Below are 24,121 nucleotides of genomic sequence, written 5' to 3'. Positions count from 1 at the left end.
TTTGACCTTGGAATACTTGTGACGTTGCCTATACGGCAGCTGGCGACTCCAGAGCTTAAATAATTACATAGAACAGAGCCTAGCAGTGTTAAGCACACGTCGAACTCGGAGGCGTGTTAATACACTCCAATAAACGCGTTTTACGCCCATAGTAAAACGTGCAACATTTAGTGGCGACTCCGCCGGGACCCTGTTGTAAGTGGAAACACCACAGTGTTCAGGACCCTGAAATTTGAATTAGAACTCCAAATTGCAGAGAAAGAAAGAGATCACAAGTGTTCAAGGTGTTCAAAATAATAAGCGAAATTCGGAAGTGTGTTTTAGTGCATGCGTACTAACAGGGCTGTAAGGTAAAACTGAAAGCTTTTTGTTGCGACAAACTTTCGGTAGTTTTGTAATCGGAAAATAGCGTAAGCCGTACCCTTTTCACGAAACACCACCCCAGCAACCCCCTGTTCCAAATTATAAAAAGAGAGTCAGAGGAAATGGCCATGCAGGCAATGGAACGTCTGATGGACCCAGAAAGGTTTGTGGTCGCAGCGACCAGCAGCAGTAGCAGAGTAGGCCAGTGTCCCACGTGGGAGCTGGAACTCCGCAAATATCTGCAGGGAAAGGGATGGCCCCTTTGGAAAGAGTTTTGTGCAAATGAGGAGACAGGTCCCGGAAGTATAGGTCATACTTGGTGGGAGAACCTCTCTCAGATACACAAAAAGAGTTTAAGTAAAGCACGCAAGCCGATGGCGATTGTGTCCTGCTTGGCACAGTTGCGAGGCGCAGAGGAGGTCATCAGGACGCTCCGGGCAGATTTAGAGGAAAGGAACCGAATGAGTAAGGTCGATGTCAGGGACATCGAGAAAGAAAACCTGGATCTTAAAGGGAAGTTGGCAGAAAAGGGTAGAGAGGTGGATGATGCCAAGAGGGCTCACCAGTCTTGTCTAGCTCATCTGAACAGTTCCCAGACCCAGTATGAGAAAGCCTATCAGGACGTGCAACGTGCCGTTCTGATAAGACAGGAATCGGAAAAGCAGGTGGAGGCATTGCAGAGGCAATGTTCCGATCTCAAAGCAGCTTTGAGAGCACTCCACGCTGCAACGACCGAACAAAGACAAAGCACAGTTGACCACGCGAAATGCAGGAAACAGATTGCGGAATTGCAATCTCTGCTTTCGGTGCAGAATGGCTTCCAAAGCACCTTTGGAGCACAGTTAGATGGGGAAAACGCCCCAGATTGGCAGGAATTAAGCGAGACAGCGCAGCGTTATGTTCAGGGAACATGTGCGCCCGCAGCTCAGCAGAAACGACAGGCACCCCAACCCCCCACAGCTCAGACCATAACCGCACCCATGAATCCCGTAACCACACAGAGGAAAGCCGAATCAGAAGGCGCCCCAGACATAACTTACACCACCCCGTTAACAGTAACCCAGCTAAGGGACGCTTGTGAAAAGATCACTCCGTTCCTCCCCACCGCAGACCCCCACCAGTTTTTCGCTAAAGCTAAACAGCAGGCTACCATGTACGGCCTGGATGAGAGAGAGCAGGTTAAGCTCACCGTGCTGAGCTTAGACCAGAGCGTAGTAGCAGCCCTCCCCGACCCACAAAACGTGGCAGGAGGCAGCCTAGAGGAGATGCACACTGCTATTTTAGATGCCATCGGGTACAATAGAGGTGACCCCGTAGAAGGCTTGAATAAGTGCAGGCAGAAGAGATCTGAACACCCCACAGCATTCGCCGGAAGGCTGTGGATTCACTTCAGCGCAGTTTTCGGACAGCTAGATAGAGCGCATTTAACCCGCGAAAACATGGTTAAGTGGACGCGCACAATTATCTCACACGCAACAGAAGCAGGACAGAGCGCTTGCAATAATTACGACCCCTCAGAAGAGGCCCATAACGAAAAATGGGTCCTCAAAAGATTGTCCCGCGCTTGGGAGCAATCGCTTCAGGCAAAAGCAAAGGTTAGATCCCCAGAAGAGGCTCAGGCTGCTGCAGATATCCAAGCAGTCAGAGAGCACCAGAAGCCCGCATGGGTAAATGAAGGCAAGAGCAGCCCTCAACAGAAAGGACAGGAATGCTATAACTGTGGACAGTTAGGGCATTGGGCAAAAGAGTGTAATGCACCCCAGCGATCTCAGAGAGGCCAGCAGACAGGCACTCTGAACCGCAACAAAGCAAAACCAATCCACAATGTAGCAGTACAGTCAGGACCCACCAATGTGGACGAGACGAACTGACGGTGTTCGGGCTCCCCCACTTGGGTCTGTGACACACTATGGGACTCATCAGGGAGGCCCGTAGTCACGGCAAAAGTCAAAGGGAAGCCCATAGAGTTACTGTGGGACACAGGAGGATCCCGCACCACCATTAACTCCACAACCACGGCACACGCAGACACGTGGCCGACCACCTCCACCATCACACTTAGCGGGTTCACCGGACACTCGCAGCAGGGACATATCACAGCACCCGTAGCGATCCAGCTAGGGAACATTAGCACAAGGCACCCCGTAGTTTTAGTAAATCTTCCCCGGACAGCAGAACACATCCTGGGGATAGACTTTATGAACACACACAGCTTGTCGTTCGACCCAGTGAACCAGTGTGTCTGGCGAATGGCGAGATCAGACAGAGCCCCAGCCACCCTCACAGTAGGAGACTACGCTAATCGGATTAGCGCAGTGGGAGAGTACTCATTCGACCTGACTACACTCCACACCGACAGACAAATTAAGGCCCTACTAAACAAACACAGGACAGCATTTGCAAGTCACCGTCATGACTGTGGTAGAATGACTGGACAAGTTCATGTTACCGGACAGGACCCCCGACCGCAAAAGCAGTATAGATTTCCCCTTGAAGCAGAGGTGGAAATAGAAAAAGTTATAGGCAGCTTGTTGGACCAAGGTGTACTGAGAACGGTAGCCTCCACCAACAATGCCCCTATTTGGCCAGTGAGGAAGCCCGATGGATCATGGCGTCTGACCATCGATTATCGGGAACTCAACAAAGTAACCCCCGCAGTAGCCCCAACGGTAGCTACTAGTCCCGAGACCATGCTCAAGCAGGGTCTCAACGCCAAGTACTTCACGGTATTGGACATCAGTAATGGATTCTGGTCAATACCTTTGGCAAAAGCGTGCCAATACAAATTCGCATTCACTTTCAAAACTCAGCAGTACACGTGGACATGCCTCCCACAAGGATTCCACAATTCACCCTCCATTTTCCACCGACAGCTGGCAAGTGGATTAGAAAAATTTTCCCGACCCGAATGTCTGGTACAGTATGTAGACGACCTACTACTGCAGACAGACACAAAGGCAGAGCACATTACGCTTCTGGCCGAACTCCTGGAACTCTTAACTGAAATTGGCTGTAAAGTTAACCCGAAAAAGGCCCAAATATTGGAAAGTAAAGTGATGTATTTGGGATCAGTCATCACGCACGGCAAACGCGAGATCGAATTCAAAAGAATTGATTCGATCGTCAAATTGCCCCTTCCCCAGAATGTATCAGCCCTCCGGTCGTTTTTAGGACTGGTTGGCTATTGTCGGAACCACATCGACGGATTCGCGACAAAAGCCGCCCCACTTTCAGACCTCCTTAAGAAAGGAGCCCCCTGGGAATGGCTTCCGCAGCATACAGGCGCTGTGGAAGAGTTGAAACGAGCCCTTAGTGCAGCACCCGCGCTGCTAGTCCCCGACCAACTTTCACCGTACGCAATAGAGGTAGCGAGCACAGATCTGACCCTCTCGGCCGTGTTGCTTCAGGAACGGCACGAGCAGCTAAGACCAGTGGCTTATGCCTCCCGACTGTTAGACCCGGTAGAGCAAGGATTTTCAGCCTGTGAGAGGCACCTCCTTGCTGTCTTCTGGGCAGTGCAGTATTTCTCATACATCACCGGACTCAACCCCATCACCATTCTAACCGAACATACACCCACACAGCTACTCCTAGACGGTCGACTGAAGGACGGTTCAGTTAGCCAGATTAGGGCAGCTAGATGGACCCTACTTTTACAAGGACGGGACATTACAGTAAAACGGACACGCACCCACACATACTTAGCCGACAACCTCCAATACCCCGGACAGCCCCATGACTGTGAAATTGTAGCTCCCCTGCATAACACAGGACCCTTTTTAGCAAAAACACCCCCCAGGAAGATAGGGAACCCAAAACAAAACCCCCAGCCCACAGACACGTGTGGACCCTTGAGGATTTATGTAGACGGTTCCTCCACAGTTTTAAATGGTGAGCGTATCACAGGATGCGGCATCTATGTAGAGGACGCGCAGGGGCGCGCTCTCGAAGAAATCGCTCTTAAGTTACCAGGTCACTTAGGCGCGCAGGCAGCAGAGCTAGCAGCCATAGCGTACATAGTGGACCACCCCGATTCTTTCCCCAGCCCAGCAGACATATATTCAGACAGCTTATATGTCTGTAACAGTTTGACCGATTTTCTGCCCCTGTGGAGGACACGAGGTTTTGTCTCCGCAGACGGGAAACCCCTTCCATCAGCCCCTCTACTCCAGTATATTTTAGCGAAAGCGAAGGACAGGACCTTCGGCATAATAAAAGTAAGAAGTCACCATAGGTCATCACCCCCTGGGAACGTAAAGGCCGACGCATTGGCTAAGGCAGGTTCCAGGAGAGGACACTTATGGAACCCCCCAGCTAGCGCACCAGCTAGCGCCCCTGTGAGCGCAGTCCAAGTCTCACAGACTGATATTAAAGATCTCGTGGCAGCACAAAAACAGGACGGAGACCTCAGGGAGGTTTTCAAGGGAAACTTTGTGCCTGCTTACGAGCACTTTAAACACGCACTGACCACACATGAGGGTGTGATCATTAAGGACCGACTTTATGTGGTCCCACAGCAGGACAGGAATCAGATGATTGCCTTGTTCCATGACGGACACGGGCATCAGGGAATTGATGCAACAACGAGGCACCTCAGACAACTCTGTTGGTGGCCTGATCTCAGGAATGATGTAACACACTACATAGAGAATTGCCTGATTTGTGCTCAGAATAACCCGGACAGGTATTCTAAGAAGGCACAACTTCGGCATACTCGCCCAGTTAACGGCCCTTGGACAAACCTCCAGATCGATTTTATAGGTCCATTGCCCCCTTGTAGGAATGGCTATAAATACGTTCTGGTGGTGATAGATACCTTTACCAAGTGGGTAGAGGCATTTCCCTCACGAACAAATACAGCAAAGACAGCTGCAAAGATCCTGACCCACCACATCTTCACGAGATGGGGTTTACCCCGAAGTATCGATTCGGACCAGGGATCTCACTTTACAGGACGGGTCATGAGGAACGTCCTGACAATATTCGGAATCAAACAGAACTTCCACATTGCGTATCATCCACAGTCCAGCGGGATTGTGGAGCGCATGAATCGGACCCTAAAAACTACCCTTAGGAAAATGGTTCAAGAGAACAATTCCACATGGGATTCAGTGCTCCCCTTTGCACTTATGTTCATAAGGAACACTGTCTCCACATCGACAGGATACACACCACACACACTCATGACCGGACGCCCTATGAAAGGTACAGAATTCCTTTTAGGACTGGACATGACAAGCCCCGAAGTGACGGCCCTCACACATGAAAAGGCAGTTAAAGAACTAGTTGAGACTGTGAGGTCTGCACAGATCGCAGCCGCAGTCCAGCTAGGGAAACGCCGACAGCAACGGACTGCCTGTTTCAATAAGACCGTACACACCACAGAATTCCAGGTTGGGCAACAGGTAATGTTATCTGTTTATAACCCCAGCAGTTTTTTGGCTCCAAAATATTCCGGTCCCTACTCAATTTCGGACAAAATTAGCCCCTCCGTTTACAGGATAAAGTATCCTAATGGGAAGACCGCGTGGTTTCATATTAACCAGTTAAAGGCATATGGAACACAGGCCAACCATGCCCACCATGTCCTGCTGGATGCAGCAGAACACTCCACCCCGCCCACCAGAGACACTTTTCCACCATCCCCCTCACAGACCAGTTCATCCACGGACTCGCCCACGACTCCGCCCACAGACCACTACAGACCACGCCCCGACACGCCCACAAGCTGCCACAGCAGAGACAGTAGGACAGACACTGCCTCTGAAGACAGCGACACCACACAGCCATACAGCCCACATTGCACCAACTACGACCCCGACTCCAGTGACCCCATGGAAGTCACTTACCTCAAAAACCCCGAACCACCACCCGACCCCGACTACCCCGACAACACACTCGACGCCACACAATGGCACAGGGACAATTCCTACAGACTTGTCCGCAATGACGAAAGTGACCCCCGGTCACACAACTCCAAAATTGCATGCCTGATCCACACAAGGGTGTGGGATCCGGGAGAGCAGGACGACACGGTGTCTGACTCCCGACACGGCAACCCCTTTGTGACCCTGTTCACAGAGGCAGAATCAAAGTGAGGTGTCCAGATGATGTAAGATAGGAATCGTTTGAGGGAAACGATGTCCTTTCTGATGGAACCTGCACGTATGTTTGTCTTCGTTTTATGTTTGTTTGTCTCAGGAATGTACATTGTTCAGCTGGAGGATGGACATCTTCTTTTCAGCTGAAAAGATCGTGACCACCTCACATACACGTTAGCTTGTCCGCAGATACCTTTGAGAACTTCGGTTTGATTGGAGATCTTTTCCAAAGTTGTAAGGCCACACGCCAAATAGTTTATCTGCAGATATCTCTGAGAACTTCAGTGATGTCCTCAGTTGGAGCATCTTGGCTCCCTTGGTTTTTTTAGGTGCCCCTCTATTCGGCGAAATAGAGGCTGCAAGTCATGGTAAACACATTCGTACCCGTTTCTTTCCAGGTTACTCAGGCAGTGGACAAACGGCACTGAGGACCCGCCCTGTCTGAGAACCAACCCTTGGTCAGCCAAGCTCGGGTATGGCACAGCACGCCCTACCCGGGGATCCCATCCAACTCGTACCCGTAGCGGCCCATACGCAACTCATTCGGATGTTTCTTTCCAAATCTTGTTTTCATTTTACGTTAGGTAGCCCTTCGGCCACCATCCCACATGCTATTTACATCCGGGAACATTCGGATGGTAAATCAGCAAAGCCTGCGAGACGGCTCGCAGAAGGAAGGATTGTTAGGTGTATGCTGGTCTTTAAATTCGCTTTTTGAAAAAAAAATGAGGGGAGTCACAGGGTGTGACTTAGCCAGTCATTTTAAAGGGTCAATTGGGATTTGAAAGACAGATGCACTAACAAGTAAAGGTCTTAAACTGTGTATTGACAGATACTGTGCTTGATCCCAAAGGTTTCAAAGGACGAGACAGAGGTCGAAGCCAGGATTGTCAATACCGGAGGAAGAAGGAAGAGAAAGAAGAAGAACAGCAAAATGATGGAAGCCCACTTATTACTATTTAATGTCATATGTATATGTGTGGAAACAAGACACGTTTCCCCCACAACCCCCACCGTAAATGTTAGTACAGCAAACCCCCAGTGCTCAGCTCTGATCAGCGAGGTTCAGACCTGGTGTACTAAATTCATGACGTGGTACTCCATGTCCTACATAATCGAATCACTGTTGGTGATTGCGATCCTCACCATCCTAGTGCAGACCCTCAGGTTGAGGAAATGGAAGAGGAGAGCCTCTCGTTCCAGCACCTCACCCATCTATAGAGTGCAATCCCCCATCTTCGGATTCCACCAAACCCCTCAACCCCTCACTGATTACAACACTCTGTAAATAAAATTCAGCCATGTATTATATTGTTCCATACTCGACTGCCGAGTTGGGAAGTGTGATGTTGTGGTGTGAATGGTTAAGGTTTAGAGTGATTAAATGTTTAAGTTAAGGTTAAGGTTAATAGTGATAGGTAGAGGTTCCCAATTGTAGTAATGCATGTCCCTTTGACATAGGGCCAAGTAGAAATGTTAGTTAAATTTTTTTTTCTCTTCTTCCCATAGTTTAGAACAGAGTAGAACAGGAACTGGCAAGAGGTCAGAACACAAGGAGGCAAAGTACATAGGTGATCCTTCACAATAGTATGATTGTGAGGATCACAAGGAGGGAATGTAGCCATGCTGGCCACGCAAAATGGACACTGAGCCAAACTAAAATGGAAGGCTGCTGAGAAACAGACAGTTCAGCCAGAACAGCAGTCTGCAAAGAGCAGTTTGCATTCTGCAGCAGCAGAAACCAGTTTGGGCTCAGGTAAAGAGACCTTAGCTAGGTGCAAATGGCAAAACGCTTTGCATGCTAATGAGGCCATCAGACTTGAACACCCACACAATAGATACATTTGGTTCTGAATGGACACATTCCAATCAAGACCCAGACATCGAGGCACCAGAAACCTCCGAACAAAAGGACATAAGAAACGCCCCCTCCATCACGGAGACCCCCTCGCATTGGGGAATTAATCCAGTATCGATAAGAAATTGATCCAATAGGTAGAGCCCGCCCGAGAAGAGGGAAGGACAACGGAACCCCTATAAAAGATAGGGACCTCGTGTTGTCCGGTCTGTTAAACCTGTGCTCCGGCCTCGACTGACACCTGGTATCCTGACTCCAGCCGTTGAGCACCAGCCGCCGAAACCGTAAGTTCAACGCTCGCTACGCGATCCAAGCCCGCTAGACTCCCAAGTGCCAGAACGCTTGCTGAAGGCTGCAGACAAAACCAGGACGAAGGCCTCGTTCTCTGACCTTGCCTGTTCCTGTTAGATAAGTATTCTGTTTGCTTATGTTTAGTTGTAGCTTAGTCTCTTAGTGTGTGTGTGCATGAGTATTTATTATTAACTGTATAATAAATATTGATCGTTTGAACTTGACTAATCGGTGTATCGTCTTTATTACTTTGAATTTGACCTTGGAATACTTGTGACGTTGCCTATACGGCAGCTGGCGACTCCAGAGCTTAAATAATTACATAGAACAGAGCCTAGCAGTGTTAAGCACACGTCGAACTCGGAGGCGTGTTAATACACTCCAATAAACGCGTTTTACGCCCATAGTAAAACGTGCAACAGATGGTGGTCTTCTTGAAGCAGGTGGGGACCTCTGAACGGAGTAGGGAGAGGTTAAAGATGTCTGCGAACACATCTGCCAGCTGATCCGTGCAGAATCTGAGTGCACGACCAGGGAGGCCGATCTGACTTTGGAAGCTGTGATGGTGGGTATGGGTGAATTATGGGCTGCTGGGGCAGTCGACAGCGGATCGTTGGTTTGCTGCTCGAACCGAGCATAGAATGCATTGAGTTCATCGGGGAGGGGTGGGCTGCTGCCGGAGATACTGCTCGGCTTCGCTTAGTAGCCCATTATGTTGTTTAAACCTTGTCACAACCAACGAGAGTCCGTGTCGTTAGTCTGTGTCTCTAGCTTAGTCTGATATTGTCCCTGATGACTTTGCGGAGGTCGTACCTGGATTTCTTGTATAGGTCAGAGTCGCCTGACTTGGACGCATCAGTCCTGTCTTTCAGTAGGGAGTCAATCTCCTGATGAAACCATGGTTTCTGGTTGGGGAACGTACGTACTGCTTTCTTTGGCACGTCTACACATTTGCTGATGAAGTCTGTGACGGTGGTGACAAATGCGTTTAGGTTGGTCACTGAGTTCTTAAATATGGACCAGTCCACTGTCTCCAAGTAGTCATGTAGGAGCTCTTCTGTTGCCTTGGACCAGCACTGCATGACCTTCTTTACCGATTCTCCCACTTAAGTTTCTAGCTGTAAGCCGGGAGAAGGAACACTGACATTTTTGTAAAATTTAGAATACATATTTTCAATTAAGGGGCAATTTTAGCGTGGCCAATTTTAGCGTGGCCAATTTTAGCGTGGCCTGCACACCTTTTGAGTTGTGGGGGTGAGACCCACACAGACACGGGAAGGATCTGGAAACTCCACACGGACAGTGACCCGGGGCCGGGATCGAACCCGGGTCCTCAGTGCCGTGAGGCAGCAGTGCTAACCACTGCGCCGCCATGCTGCCGAGAGGGGCACTGTCTTATGGTCCGATTTTCCAAAGTGCTGTTGGGGTATGGAACGGTAGCAGTGGTCGGGAATGTTGTGACCCCTGGTGGGACAGGAGATGTGCTGGGGGAATTTTGGCAGTACATTCTTGAGGTTGGCCTTTTTGAAATCCCCGGCCACGATGAACAAGGCCTCCGGGTGTTCTGTTTCGGAGTTGTTTATAATGATGTACAGTTCATCCAGCGCCTTCTTCACTACCACCTGGGTGGATTGTAGACCGCTGTGATAATGGCTGAAGAGAACTCAAGTGGAAGATAGTATGGGCGGCACTTTACGGTCAGGTATTCCAGGTCTGGGGAGCAGTAGGTCGCCAGGGTCGCTACATCCGAACACCAGGAGGAGTTGATGAAGAGGCAAACCCCTCCACCCTTCGCTTTGCCTGATATGTATTGAGAAACCTTCAGGTTGTACAAGTTCATCAGTTCATAAGATATAGGAGCAGAATTAGGCCATTCGGCCCATCAAGTCTGCTCTGCCATTCTATCATGGCTGATATGTTACTTATCTGCTACCTACAATGCTACAGGCCAAGAGCTGGATTGTGAAATCAGCCAGAGCATCTCCTCCCTTGAACACATGACCCTAGGAGCAGGAGTCGGCAATTTAGCCTCCGAGCCTAACACCCTCAATGTGACCATGGCTGATCCCATCAACGGTCCGGTGAGGCGGGGGTGAGCCACGTCTCTGTGAAACAGAGCACACAGCAGTCTCTTACTTCCCTCTGAGAGGTAAGTCTGGCATTAGGCTCGTCCAGCTTGTTTTCGATCGCTTGGATGTTTGCCAGGAGTATGCTGGGGAGAGGGGTCTTGAAACCGCGTTGCTTCAGTCTAACCTGCAGACCGCTGCTTTTCCTTTGCTTCCTCGGTCGGCGGCTGCGTTAGGATGGTTCCGGGATCCGACAGGACAAGTCTGACCTTGTGGAAGGTAGGTGGTTGTGTCTGGCGGGGCCAGGACGCTGGTTACATTTTCACGGTCACGTCTGGCAGGGCCCCGGGCGCCTGTTGTGAATTTGGGGTTGCCGGAGAGTGCATGTTTGTGATCCGGTTGGGCCCCGGCGTTCTTCGAGGATGTGCATTCAGGTCCTCGCACGGGGTCTTTTGGGGGTCTTTAATCCAGGTTTGGGTCACAGGCAGGGCTTCCTGGGTCGGGTTGGGCCGGGTCCCATGTTCCGTTCCAGCATTGATGGTCTGGTCGGGCGCTCTTGGATTGGGCCTTGGAGTAGGCCTGGTCAGGCTTCCACATGGATTCTTCTTTCCTCCATCCTTAGGTAAGTCGGGTCGCTGGGTGGGGCCTCTCCAGGTCGTTGGGCGGACCTCTCTGGGTAGGGTGGCTGGGCGGGGCCTCTCCAGGTCGTTGGGCGGACCTCTCTGGGTAGGGTGGCTGGGCGGGACCTTTCCGGGTCAAGCGCTCCGAGGGCCGGGTCGGGTCCAACTCGAGGTTGGGATCGGACGTCCGGTTTGGGCACCTTCAACTTCCAGGTCGGATCGTTGGAGGAGTCCAGTCGGGTCGAGTAGGGTCATCTGATCCAGTCCATGGACCTCTGAGAATCTTCACACCTGCAAGAGAACATAAAAGAGAGAGGTTAGTGATGGTGTTTGTGTTAGAATTAAGTTTTAAGAGATTAGTATAGTTATACGAGATGTAAAAAGAGGATCTGTGTGAGAGAGCTCACAGAGATTCGCCATGCTACGGCGCCAACTTGCTGTAACCCTTCTCCCCGTAACCATGCACACTCTTCCTCTCAGATAATCATCCAACCCCTCTTCAACACCTTGATTGAATCTTCTTCCACCACACTCACAGACAGTACATTCCAGACCCTAACCACTCGCTGTGTGAATCTGTCTCCACCACACTCACAGACAGTACATTCCAGATCCTAACCACTCGCTGTGTGAATCTGTCTCCACCACGCTCACAGACAGTACATTCCAGACCCTAACCACTCGCTGTGTGAATCTGTCTCCACCACACTCACAGGCAGTACATTCCAGACCCTAACCACTCGCTGTGTGAATCTGTCTCCACCACACTCACAGACAGTACATTCCAGACCCTAACCACTCGCTGTGTGAATCTGCCTCCACCACACTCACAGACAGTACATTCCAGATCCTAACCACTCGCTGTGTGAATCTGTCTCCACCACACTCACAGACAGTACATTCCAGATCCTAACCACTCGCTGTGTGAATCTGCCTCCACCACACTCACAGACAGTACATTCCAGATCCTAACCACTCGCTGTGTGAATCTGTCCCCACCACACTCACAGACAGTACATTCCAGATCCTAACCACTCGCTGTGTGAATCTGTCTCCACCACACTCACAGACAGTACATTCCAGATCCTAACCACTCGCTGTGTGAATCTGCCTCCACCACACTCACAGACAGTACATTCCAGACCCTAACCACTCGCTGTGTGAATCTGTCCCCACCACACTCACAGACAGTACATTCCAGATCCTAACCACTCGCTGTGTGAATCTGTCTCCACCACACTCACAGATAATACAGTCCATAAGACCATAAAACATAGGAGCAGAATTAGGCCACTTGGCCCATCGAGTCTGCTCCGCCATTCAATCATGGCTGATATTTTTCTCATCCCCTTTCTCCTGCCTTCTCCCCATAACCCCTGATCCCCTTATTAATCAAGAACCTATCTATCTCTGTCTTAAAGACACTCAATGATTTGGCATCCACAGCCTTCTGCGGCAAAGAGTTCCACAGATTCACCATCCTCTGGCTGAAGAAATTCCTCCTCATCCCTTTAATCGGAGATTGTGCCCTCTGGTTCTAGTTTTTCCTACAAGTGGAAACATCCTCTCCACGTCCACTCTCTCCAGGCCTCGCAGTATCTTGTAAGTTTCAATAAGATCCCCCCTCATCCTTCTAATCTCCAACGGGTACAGACCCAGAGTCCTCAACCGTTCCTCATACAACAGGCTCTTCATTCCAGGCATCATTCTTTTGAAATTCCTCTGGACCCTTTCCAAAGCCAGCACATCCTTCCTTAGATATGGGGCCCAAAACTGCTCACAATTCTCCAAATGGGGTCTGACCAGAGCCTTATACATCCTCAGAAATACATCCCTGCTCTTGTATTCTAGCCCTCTCAACATGAATGCTAACATTGCATTTGCCTTCCTAACTGCCGATTGAGCCTGCACGTTAAGCTTAAGAGAATTGTGAACAAGGACTCCCAAGTCCCTTTGAGCTTCTGATTTCCTAAGCATTGCCCCATTTAGAAAATAGTCTATGCCTCCATTCCTCCTTCCAAAGTGCATAACCTCACACCTTTCCACATTGTATTCCATCTAGTATTTAAACTAGTTCAGCAGGGGGTTGGGAACATGAATTGTAGCTCCAGTATACAGGAGGTTGAGAGTAGTGAGGTCCTGAGTAAGGTTTCAAAGTTGCAGGAGTGTACCGACAGGCAGGAAGGTGGTTTAAAGTGTGTCTACTTCAACGCCAGGAGTATCCGGAATAAGGTGGGTGAGCTTGCGGCATGGGTTAGTACCTGGGACTTTGATGTTGTGGCCATTTCGGAGACATGGATAGAGCAGGGACAGGAATGGTTTTTGCAGGTGCTGGGGTTTCGATATTTCAGTAAGCTCAGGGAAGGTGGTAAAAGAGGGGGAGGGGTGGCATTGTTAGTCAAGGACAGTATTACGGTGGCAGAAAGGAAGTTTGATGATGACTCGTCTACTGAGTTAGTATGGGCTGAGGTTAGAAACAGGAAAGGAGAGGTCACCCTGTTAGGGCTTTTCTATAGGCATCCGAAAAGTTCCAGAGATGTAGAGGAAAGGATTGCAAAGATGATTCTGGATAGGAGCGAAAGTAACAGGGTAGTTGTTATGGGGGACTTTAACTTTCTAAATATTGACTGGAAACGCTATAGTTCGAGTACTTTAGATGGGTCCGTTTTTGTCCAATGTGTGCAGGAGGGTTTCCTGATGCAGTATGTAGATAGGCCAATGAGAGGCGAAGCCATATTGGATTTTGTACTGGGTAATGAACCAGGGCAGGTGTTAGATTTGGAGGTAGGTGAGCACTTTGGTGATAGTGACCACAATTAGGTTACGTTTACTTTAGCGATGGAAAGGGATAGGAATATACCGCAGGGCAAGAGTTATATCTGGGGGAAAGGCAATTATAATGCGATGAGGCAAGACTTAGGATGCATAGGATGGAGAGGAAATCTGCAGGGGGTGGGCACAATGGAAATGTGGAACTTGTTCAAGGAACAGCTACTGCATGTCCTTGATAAGTATGTACCTGTCAGGCAGGGAGGAAGTGGTCGAGCGATGGAACCGTGGTTTACTGAAGCAGTTGAAATGCTTGTCAAGAGGAAGAAGGAGGCTTATGTAAAGATGAGATGTGAAGGTTCAGTTAGGATGCTTGAGAGTTACAAGTTAGCCAGGAAGGACCTAAAGAGAGAGCTAAGAAGAGCCAGGAGGGGACATGAGAAGTCTTTGGCAGGTAGGATCAAGGATAACCCTAAAGCTTTCTATAGATATGTCAGGAATAAAAGAATGACTAGGGTAAGAGTAGGGCCAGTCAAGGACAGTAGTGGGAAGTTGTGCGTGGAGTCCGAGGAGATAGGAGAGGTGCTAAATGAATATTTTTCGTCAGTATTCACACAGGAAAAAGACAATGTTGTCGAGGAGAATACTGAGATACAGGCTACTAGACTAGAAGGGCTTGAAGTTCATAAGGAGGAGGTGTTAGCAATTCTGGAAAGTGTGAAAATAGATAAGTCCCCTGGGCTGGATGGGATTTATCCTAGGATTCTCTGGGAAGCTAGGGAGGAGATTGCTGAGCCTTTGGCTTTGATCTTTAAGTCATCTTTGTCTACAGGAATAGTGCCAGAAGACTGGAGGATAGCAAATGTTGTCACCTTGTTCAAGAAGGGGAGTAGAGACAACCCCGGTAACTATAGACCAGTGAGCCTTACTTCTGTTGTGGGCAAAGTCTTGGAAAGGTTTATAAGAGATAGGACGTATAATCATCTGGAAAGGAATAATTTGATTAGAGATAGTCAACATGGTTTTGTGAAGGGTAGGTCGTGCCTCACAAACCTTATTGAGTTTTTTGAGAAGGTGACCAAACAGTGGATGAGGGTAAAGCAGTTGATTGGTGTATATGAATTTCAGTAAAGCGTTTGATAAGGTTCCCCACGGTAGGCTATTGCAGAAAATCCGGAGGCGTGGGATTCAGGTTGATTTAGCAGTTTGGATCAGAAATTGGCAAGCTGGAAGAAGACAAAGGGTGGTGGTTGATGGGAAATGTTCAGACTGGAGTCCAGTTACTAGTAGTGTACCACAAGGATCTGTTTTGGGGCCACTGCTGTTTGTCATTTTTATAAATGACCTGGATGAGGGCGTAGAAGCATGGGTGAGTAAATTTGCAGATGACACTAAAGTCGGTGGAGTTGTGGAGTGTGGAAGGATATTACAAGCTACAGAGGGACATAGATAAGTTGCAGCGCTGGGTTGAGAGGTGGCAAGTGGAGTTCAATGCAGAAAAGTGTGAGGTGATTCATTTTGGAAGGAATAGCAGGAAGACCGAGTACTGGGCTAATGGGAAGATTCTTGGTAGTGTGGACGAGCAGAGAGATCTCGGTGTCCATGTCCATAGATCCCTGAAAGTTGCCACCCAGGTTGAGTGGGTTGTCAAGAAGGCGTACGGTGTGTTAGCTTTTATTGGTAGAGGAATTGAGTTTCGGAGCCATGAGGTCATGTTGCAGCTGTACAAAACTCGGTGCAGCCGCATTTGGAGTATTGTGTGCAATTCTGGTCGCCGCATTATAGGAAGGATGTGGAAGCATTGGAAAGGGTGCAGAGGAGATTTACCAGAATGTTGCCTGGTATGGAGGGACGATCTTATGAGGGAAGGCTGAGGGACTTGAGGCTGTTTTCGTTAGAGAGAAGAAGGTTAAGAGGTGACTTAATTGAGGCATATAAGATGATCGGAGGATTAGATAGGGTGGACAGTGAGAGCCTTTTTCCTCGGATGGTGATGTCTAGCACGAGGGGACATAGCTTTAAATTGAGGGGAGATAGATATAGAACAGATGTCAGAGGTAGGTTCTTTACTCAGAGAGTAGTAAGGGCGTGGAATGCCCTGCCTGCAACAGTAGTGGACTCGCCAAACTAAGGGCATTCAAATGGTCATTGGATAGACATATGGACGATAAGGGAATAGTGTAGATGGGCTTTAGAGGGGTTTCACAGGTCGGCGCAACATCGAGGGCCGAAGGGCCTGTTCTGCGCTGTAATGTTCCATGTTCTATGTTCTATCTGCCACTTCTTTGCCCACTCTCCTAGCTTGTCCAAATCCTTCTACAGCCCCCTTGCTTCCTCAATTCTACCCTGCTCCTCTACAGATCTTTGCATCATCTGGAAACTTAGCAACAGTGCCTTCAGTTCCTTCTTCCAGATCGTTAATGAAATGAAATGAAAATAAAAATCGCTTATTGTCACGAGTAGGCTTTATTGAAGTTACTGTGAAAAGCCCCTAGTCGCCACATTCCGCCGCCTGTTCAGGGAGGCTGGTCGGGGAATTGAACCGTGCTGCTGGCCTGCCTTGGTCTGCTTTAAAAGCCAGCGATTTAGCCCAGTGTGCTAAACCAGCCCCTATGTATATTGTGAAAAGTTGTGGTCCCAGCACCGACCCCTGAGGCACACCACTCGTCACCTGCTGCTATCGTTAAAAAGACCCCTTTATCCCCACTCTCTGCCTTCTGCCAGTCAGCCAATCCTCTATCCATGCCAGGATCTTACCCTTAACACCATGGGCTCTTAACTTATTTAACAGTCTCCTCTCCGGCACCTTGTCAAAAGACTTCTGGAAATCTAAATAAATTACGTCCACTGGTTCTCCTTTGTCTAACTTCCTTGTTACTGCCTCAAAGAACTCTAACAGATGTGTTAGATACGGCCTCCCTTTGACAAAGCCGTGCTGACTCAGTCCTATTTTACCATGCACTTCCAAATACTCCGCGATCTCATCTTTAATAATGGACTCTAAAATCTTACCAATGGCCAAAGTCAGGCTAACCGGCCTATAATTTCCCGTCTTCTGCCTCCCTCCCTTCTTAAACAGTGGGGTTGCATTAGCCACTTTCCAGTCCTCTGGGACCCTTCCTGCCTCCAGTGATTCCTAAAAGATCATCACCAATGCCTCCATAATTTCCTCAACTATCTCCTTTAGAACCCTGGGGTGTAGGGCATCCCTTCCAGGTGACTTATCCTTCAGACCTTTCAGTTTCCCCAGAACCTTCTCCTTAGTGATGGCCACTGCACTCACCTCTGCCCCCTGGTTCTCCTGGAACTCTGGCACCCCACTGGTGTCTTCCACCGTGAAGACTGATGCAAAGCAACTATTCAGTTTGTTGTACCTTTAAAACCTCTGATATGTTCGACCAGTTTACTTACTGAAATGTTTTACCCTGGTGCCCTTATTTACGAGGTGAACAAAGGACAAAACAGGTTCACAGTTTTGCACAATTTTATTCACAATTCTATTACTCGAGAAAATATGATTCAGACTCACAGCTTTGGGTTTCCCCCCGTACTTAGTAAAGGAGGCTGGCAGGTTATGATCACTCTATGTTGATGTCTTCTCTGGGTTCGAAACCCAGGGCCCTTTCTTCTTGCGATGGTTCTGCCTGGGGAACTCCCAGGTCATCGCTGAAGGATCTGTTCGATGTTCCTGTCATAATATACACATCAGTATATAATGGTGCAGACACCCACTGACTGACACACTGCAAGACCAATCAGCACACACGACACAGCAGCCAATCACCAGTTAGGGCATGCTCACTATAAAGCCAGAGGGCACTAGTTTTCCCGCTCAGGATGCAGCCTCTGAGAAGGACAGAGCTCGCAGCTAGTAGCACAGACCTTCACCATGTGCTAACAGTCTAGACTGGTCAGGATAGGCATAGGTCTTCAGTTAATCTAACATAGTGTCGACCCACAGTGAAAGTATGTTCAACAGTTCCTAGCTTAATAAAATAGTGTTGTACTATTACAAGTGTTGGTAGCCTGTCTATGTCACTGCTAAGGTGTGGTGAACGTAACTTAGTAATTCACACTGTATTTACCAATACCATTGTAAGCGCAGTAGCGTTATCCGACCACTTGGGGGAGTAGCTCTAGGAATGCTCAGGAGTTTGTACAGGGCTCCACCCTTGGCTCCGCCCACGACTCCTCCCCCTGGACTACTGTATAAATACCCTTGTCCAGAGCCAGCCTGCAGTTCATCGAGAGTTCAACGGGTAACAGGCTGGCTCTGTAGTAAGTAGATTAAAACCACTGTTCATATCTTAAAGCACGTGTCTAGTGAATTGATGGTTCCATCATAAGGTAAACGCAGTCTCCACAGATCCAGAGTACCCAACACATCAGTTCCTTTCTTAATACTGGGAAGCTTGGATTGAGTCATAGGTACGCCCACCACTGGCCAATGTCCCAGCCAGGCCCCAACTTGTTAAGGGCAAGACAGGATACTCCTGTTTATCGATGGTGGATCAATCAAGACCCTTTGTCCTCTGAAACTCCCCTTGTCTGATCAGCCATCAGCTCATTATGGAGTCTGACAGCTTCTTTTGTCTGTTCTTCGTCCAGCTGCAAAGTTGATCACCTGGGTCTGGAGGTTTGTTACATATTCATAGACTTGGAGTGGGTAATCACAAAGTCCATATCGCAATAACAGGTTGATGCCTTGACGTGAGTGTTTTTGCAGATGGCAAGTATCGATTCTAGCCAGAGTCTGATGAGACAGTTACTGTTCCTGGCCTATGTGTATCTTCACAGCATCTTTTTTTTTGTTTTAATCAATTTAGAGTACCCAATTCATTTTTTCCAATTCAGGGGCAATTTAGCATGGCCAACCCACCTACCCTGCACATCTTTGGGTTGTGGGGGCAAAACCCATGCAAAGAGGGGAGGGGGATGTGCAAACTCCACACGGACAGTGGCCCAGAGCCGGAATCGAACCTGGGACCTCAGCGCCATGAGGCAGCAATGCTAACCACTGCGCCACCGTGCTGCCCCTCGGCATCTTTTCAGTACCACACATTCCTCTGCCATTTCTTTGTTTCCTATTATTACTTCTCTAGCCACGTTTTCCAGTGGGCCAATATCTATTTCTGCCTCTCTCTTACCTTTTATATATTGAAAAAACTCTTCCTATCTTCTTTTATATTACTAGCTCGCTTGCACTCATATTTCATCTTCTCCCCTCTTATTTTTTAGTTGCCCTCTGCTCACTTTTAAAGGCTTCCCAATCCTCTGGCTTCCCGCTAATCCTCGCCACTTTGTATGCTTTTTCTTTAGCTTTTATGCCGTCCTTGACATCCCTCGTCAGCCATGGATGCCTTGTCCACCCCTTAGCATGTTTCCTCCTCCTTGGGATGAATTTCTGCTGTGCCTCCAGAATAACCCCCAAAAACCCCTGCCATTGCTGTTCCACTGTCTTCCCTGCTAGGTTCCTTTTCCAATCAACTCTGGCCAGCCCCTCCCTCATGTCTGTGTAGTTACCTTTATTTAATTGTAATACCGTTACATCTGACTCCAGCTTCTCCCTCTCAAACTGCAGGGTAAATTCTATCATATTGTGGTCACTGCTCCCTAAGGGTTCCTTCACCTTATGCTCCCTAATCAAGTCTGTCTCATTACACATCACCAAATCCAGAATTGCCTGTTCCCGAGTTGGCTCTGTCACAAGCTGCTGAAAAATACCATCTCTTAGACATTCCACAAATTCAATTTCTTGGGATCCACTCCCAACCTGATTTTCCCAATCTACATGCATATTGAAGTCCCCATGATTATTGTAATATTGCCTTTTTTATATGCCTTTTCTATCTCCTGATTTATTTTCTGCCCCACATCCTGACTACTGATCGGGGGCCTGTACATAACTCCCATCGGGGTCTTTTTACCTTTGCGATTCCTCAACTCTACCCACCGAGATTCTATGCTTTCTGATCCTATATCGCTCCTTGCTATCAATTTAACTTCATTCCTCATGAACAATGCACCCCGTCCCTTTGCCCATTCGCTTGCCTTTCGATAGGACACATATCCTTGTATATTTAGATCTCAGCCCTGATCCCCTTGCAGCCACATCTCTGTGATTCCCACAACATCGTACCCGCCAATTTCAATGTGCGCAACATGCTTATTTACCTTGTTCCGTATACCTGCGTGCAATTAGGTGCAACACCCTCAATCCTGCATTGGCCACCTCCCTTTTCACACTTGTCACCTTTTTTGTTCTGCCTGAAGGTGATGTTGTTCTCTTATTTTTGTTCTCTATTCCCCCTTCAGTTATCAAAGCTTCTCAGCTAACCCTCTGGTTCCCACCTCCCTGCCATACTAGTTTAAATTCTCCCGAATGACTGTAGCAAACGTCCCAGCCAGGATATTTGTGCCCCTCGGGTGTAGATGCATCCCATCCTTGTTCAGGTCACACCTACCCCGGAAGAGATCCCAATGGTCCAGAAATCTGAAGCCCTCCCTCCTACACCACCGGTTTAGCCGTGTGTTTGCTGGACTATCTTCCTATTCTAGCCTCACTGGCGCGTGGCACAGGGAGTAATCCTGAGATTACAACCCTAGAGGTCCTGCTTTTTAGCTGACTGCCTAACTCCCTGAACTCCTTCTACAGGACCTCATTACTCTTCCTGCCTATGTTGTTAGTACTGAGTGTACTACGACCTCTGGATGTTCAGGATGTCCCTTGTTCGTTCAGAGACATCCTTGAGCCTGGCACCAGGGTGCAACATACTCTGGAGTCTCTTTCACGTGCACAGAAGTGCCTAACTGTACCCCTTACTATTGAGTACCCTATAACTATTGCTCTCCTGCATTTTGTGCTCCCCCGCTGAGCAACAGAGACATTTGTGATTTGGGGATGGGATGGATTTGGGAATGGGATGGATTTGGTAATGGGATGGATTTGGGAATGGGATGGATTTGGGGGATGGGATGGATTGGGGGATGGGATGGATTTGGGGATGGGATGGATTGGGGGTGGGATGGATTTGGGGATGGGATGGATTGGGGGGTGGGATGGTTTTGGGGATGGGATGGATTGGGGGTGGGATGGATTTGGGGATGGGATGGATTTGGGGATGGGATGGATTTGGGAATGGGATGGATTTGGGGATGGGTTGGATTGGGGGATGGGATGGATTTGCGGATGGGATGGATTGGGGGATGGGATGGATTGGGGGTGGGATGGATTTGGGGATGGGATGGATTGGGGGATGGGATGGATTGGGGGTGGGATGGATTTGGGGATGGGATGGGCTTGGGGATGGGATGGATTGGGGGTGGGATGGATTGGGGGTGGGATGGATTTGGGGATGGGATGGATTGGGGGATGGATGGATTTGGGGATGGGATGGATTGGGGATGGTTGGATTGGGGGATGGGATGGATTTGCAGATGGGATGGATTTGGGGATGGGATGGATTTGGGGATGGGATGGATTGGGGGGTGGGATGGATTTGGGGATGGGATGGATTGGGGTGGGATGGATTTGGGGATGGGTTGGATTTGGGAATGGGATGGATTTGGGAATGGGATGGATTTGGGGATGGGTTGGATTGGGGGGATGGGATGGATTTGCGGATGGGATGGATTGGGGGATGGGATGGATTGGGGGTGGGATGGATTTGGGGATGGGATGGATTGGGGGATGGGATGGATTTGGGGATGGGATGGATTGGGGGGTGGGATGGATTTGGGGATGGGATGGATTGGAGGATGGGATAGATTTGGGGTTTATGTTGGATTTGGGGATGGGATGGACTTGGGGATGGGAAGGATTTGGAGCTGGGATGGATTGGGGTGGGATGGATTTGGGGAGTTGATGGATTTTGGGGTGAGATGGATTTGGGGGTTGGATGGATTTGGGGGTGGGATGGATTTGGGGATGGGATGGATTTGGGGATGGGATGGATTTGGGGGTTGGATGGATTTGGGGATGGGATGGATTTGGGGGTTGGATGGATTTGGGGGATGGGATGGATTTGGGGGTGGGATGGATTTGGGGGTTGGAATGATTTGGGGGATGGGATGGATTTGGGGATGGATAGATTTGGGGGTTGGATGGATTTGGGGGATGGGATGGATTTGGGGGTGGGATGGATTTGGGGGTTGGATGGATTTGGGGGATGGGATAGATTTGGGGATGGGATGGATTTGGGGGTTGGATGGATTTGGGGTGGGATGGATTTGGGGATGGGATGGATTTGGGGGTGAGATGGATTTGGGGATGGGATGGATTTGGGGGATGGGATGGATTTGGGGGTGGGATGGATTTGGGGATGGGATGGGATTTGGGGTTGGATGGATTTGGGGGTTGGATGATTTGGGGATGGATGGATTTGGGGATGGGATGGATTTGGGGGATGGGATGGATTTGGGGGTTGGATGGATTGGGGATGGGATGGATTTGGGGATGGGATGGATTTGGGGATGGATGGATTTGGGGATGGGATGGATTTGGGGATGGGATGGATTTGGGGAGTTGATGGATTTGGGGGTTGGATGGATTTGGGGGTTGGATGGATTTGGGGGTTGGATGGATTTGGGGATGGGATGGATTTGGGGGATGGGATGGATTTGGGGGATGGATGGATTTGGGGATGGGATGGATTTGGGGATGGGATGGATTTGGGGAGTTGATGGATTTGGGGTTGGATGGATTTGGGGGTTGGATGGATTTGGGGGTTGGATGGATTTGGGGGGTGGGATGGATTTGGGGATGGGATGGATTGGGGGTGGGGGATGGATTGGGGGGTTGGGATGGATTTGGGGGTTGGATGGATTTGGGGGTTGGATGGATTTGGGGGTGGATGGATTTGGGGAGTTGATGGATTTGGGGGTTGGATGGATTTGGGGGTTGGATGGATTTGGGGGTGGGATGGATTTGGGGGATGGGATGGATTGGGATGGGGTGGATTTGGGGATGGGGTGGATTTGGGGATGGGATGGATTTGGGGGTGGGATGGATTTGGGGGTTTATGTTGGATTTGGGATTTATGGGATGTTGTTTCTTTTGTGGGCCCCCCACCCCCAATCCATCCCATCCCCCAGTCCCGCGGGGGCGGGGCCAGTTAGGGGGCGTGTCCGACCAGGTGGAAGGGCCGATCAGGGGGGCGGGGCTGGGCAGCGGGGGCGGGGCCAGTTAGGGGGTGGGGCCGATAAGGGGGCGGAGCTGGGCAGCGGTAGCGGTGCTGGGCCGCGGGGGCGGGGCAGAGCAGAGGGGGCGGGGGCCAATCCGCGGGGGCGGGTCCGACTAGGGGCGGGGCTGCGCACAGGGGGCGGGGCGATGCTGGGTAGCGGGGGCGGGGCTGGGTAGCGGGGGCGGGTCCGACCAGGGGGCGGGGCTGGGCCCAAGGGGGCGGGGCGGGGCGGGACAGCAGGGGGCGGGGCTGGGTAGCGGGGGCGGGGCTGGGCCCAAGGGGGCGGGGCGGGGCGGGGCGGGGCAGCAGGGGGCGGGGTCAGTTAGGGGGCGGGGGCCGCTGTGGGTTGTGCGCTTGCGCAGATCCCGGCTGTGCTGCTCCGAGCGGTGCCGGCGCCCCGGTACCGAGTCTCCGTCAGGCGAGCGGGAGGCAGTGAGCCGGCGGCCCAGCTCCGCTTCCCGTCATGAAGGACCGGCTGGAAGACCTGCAGTCGGTGAGTGAGGGGAGGCCGGGGTGTGGGAGTCGGGAGGCCGGGGGTCGCAGGGCCGGGGGTCGCAGGGGCCGGGGTGTGGGGTGTCGAGGAGCCCGGGCTGGTGGCGCGGCTGGCCCGCCCCGGGGACGGGGTTCGGTAGCCGGCTGGAGGCTCCTCCGTCCCGTCGGCGGCAGCCTGCGCACCGGGCTGCCAGGACCGTTATCCCGCGGGGAGGGGCCGCTCCTGATGGGAAAAAATCCGTTAGAAACCCCCCCAACCGGGAAAATCCCCCCCAACCGGGAAAATCCCCCCCCAACCGGGAAAATCCCCCCCAACCGGGAAAATCCCCCCCCAACCGTGAAAATCCCCCCCCAACCGGGAAAATCCCCCCCCAACCGG

The 24,121-nt window shown here is 50.3% G+C and overlaps 1 protein-coding gene across 3 annotated transcripts in view; it reads left to right on the top strand.

Annotated features, from left to right (window-relative positions):
• Window positions 1-23,592: 23,592 nt before the first annotated feature.
• Window positions 23,593-24,121, top strand: part of LOC119969010 (syntaxin-2-like) — a 100,760-nt gene continuing 100,231 nt past the window's right edge. For 2 of the 3 annotated variants that reach the window (XR_005461295.1, XR_005461292.1), the window contains exon 1: window positions 23,593-23,743. Coding sequence is in view for 1 of the 3 variants with exons in the window: in XM_038802162.1 (XP_038658090.1) it covers window positions 23,714-23,743 (30 nt within the window). In the remaining 2 variants the exon portion in view is untranslated. The remainder of the gene's footprint in view (window positions 23,744-24,121) is intronic. The other variant, XM_038802162.1, reaches the window with a different exon arrangement.

Source organism: Scyliorhinus canicula, chromosome 1 (assembly GCF_902713615.1).
Source record: "Scyliorhinus canicula chromosome 1, sScyCan1.1, whole genome shotgun sequence".
Taxonomy (NCBI): Eukaryota; Metazoa; Chordata; class Chondrichthyes; order Carcharhiniformes; family Scyliorhinidae; genus Scyliorhinus; species Scyliorhinus canicula.
This window is presented reverse-complemented; position numbering and strand designations above follow the sequence as displayed.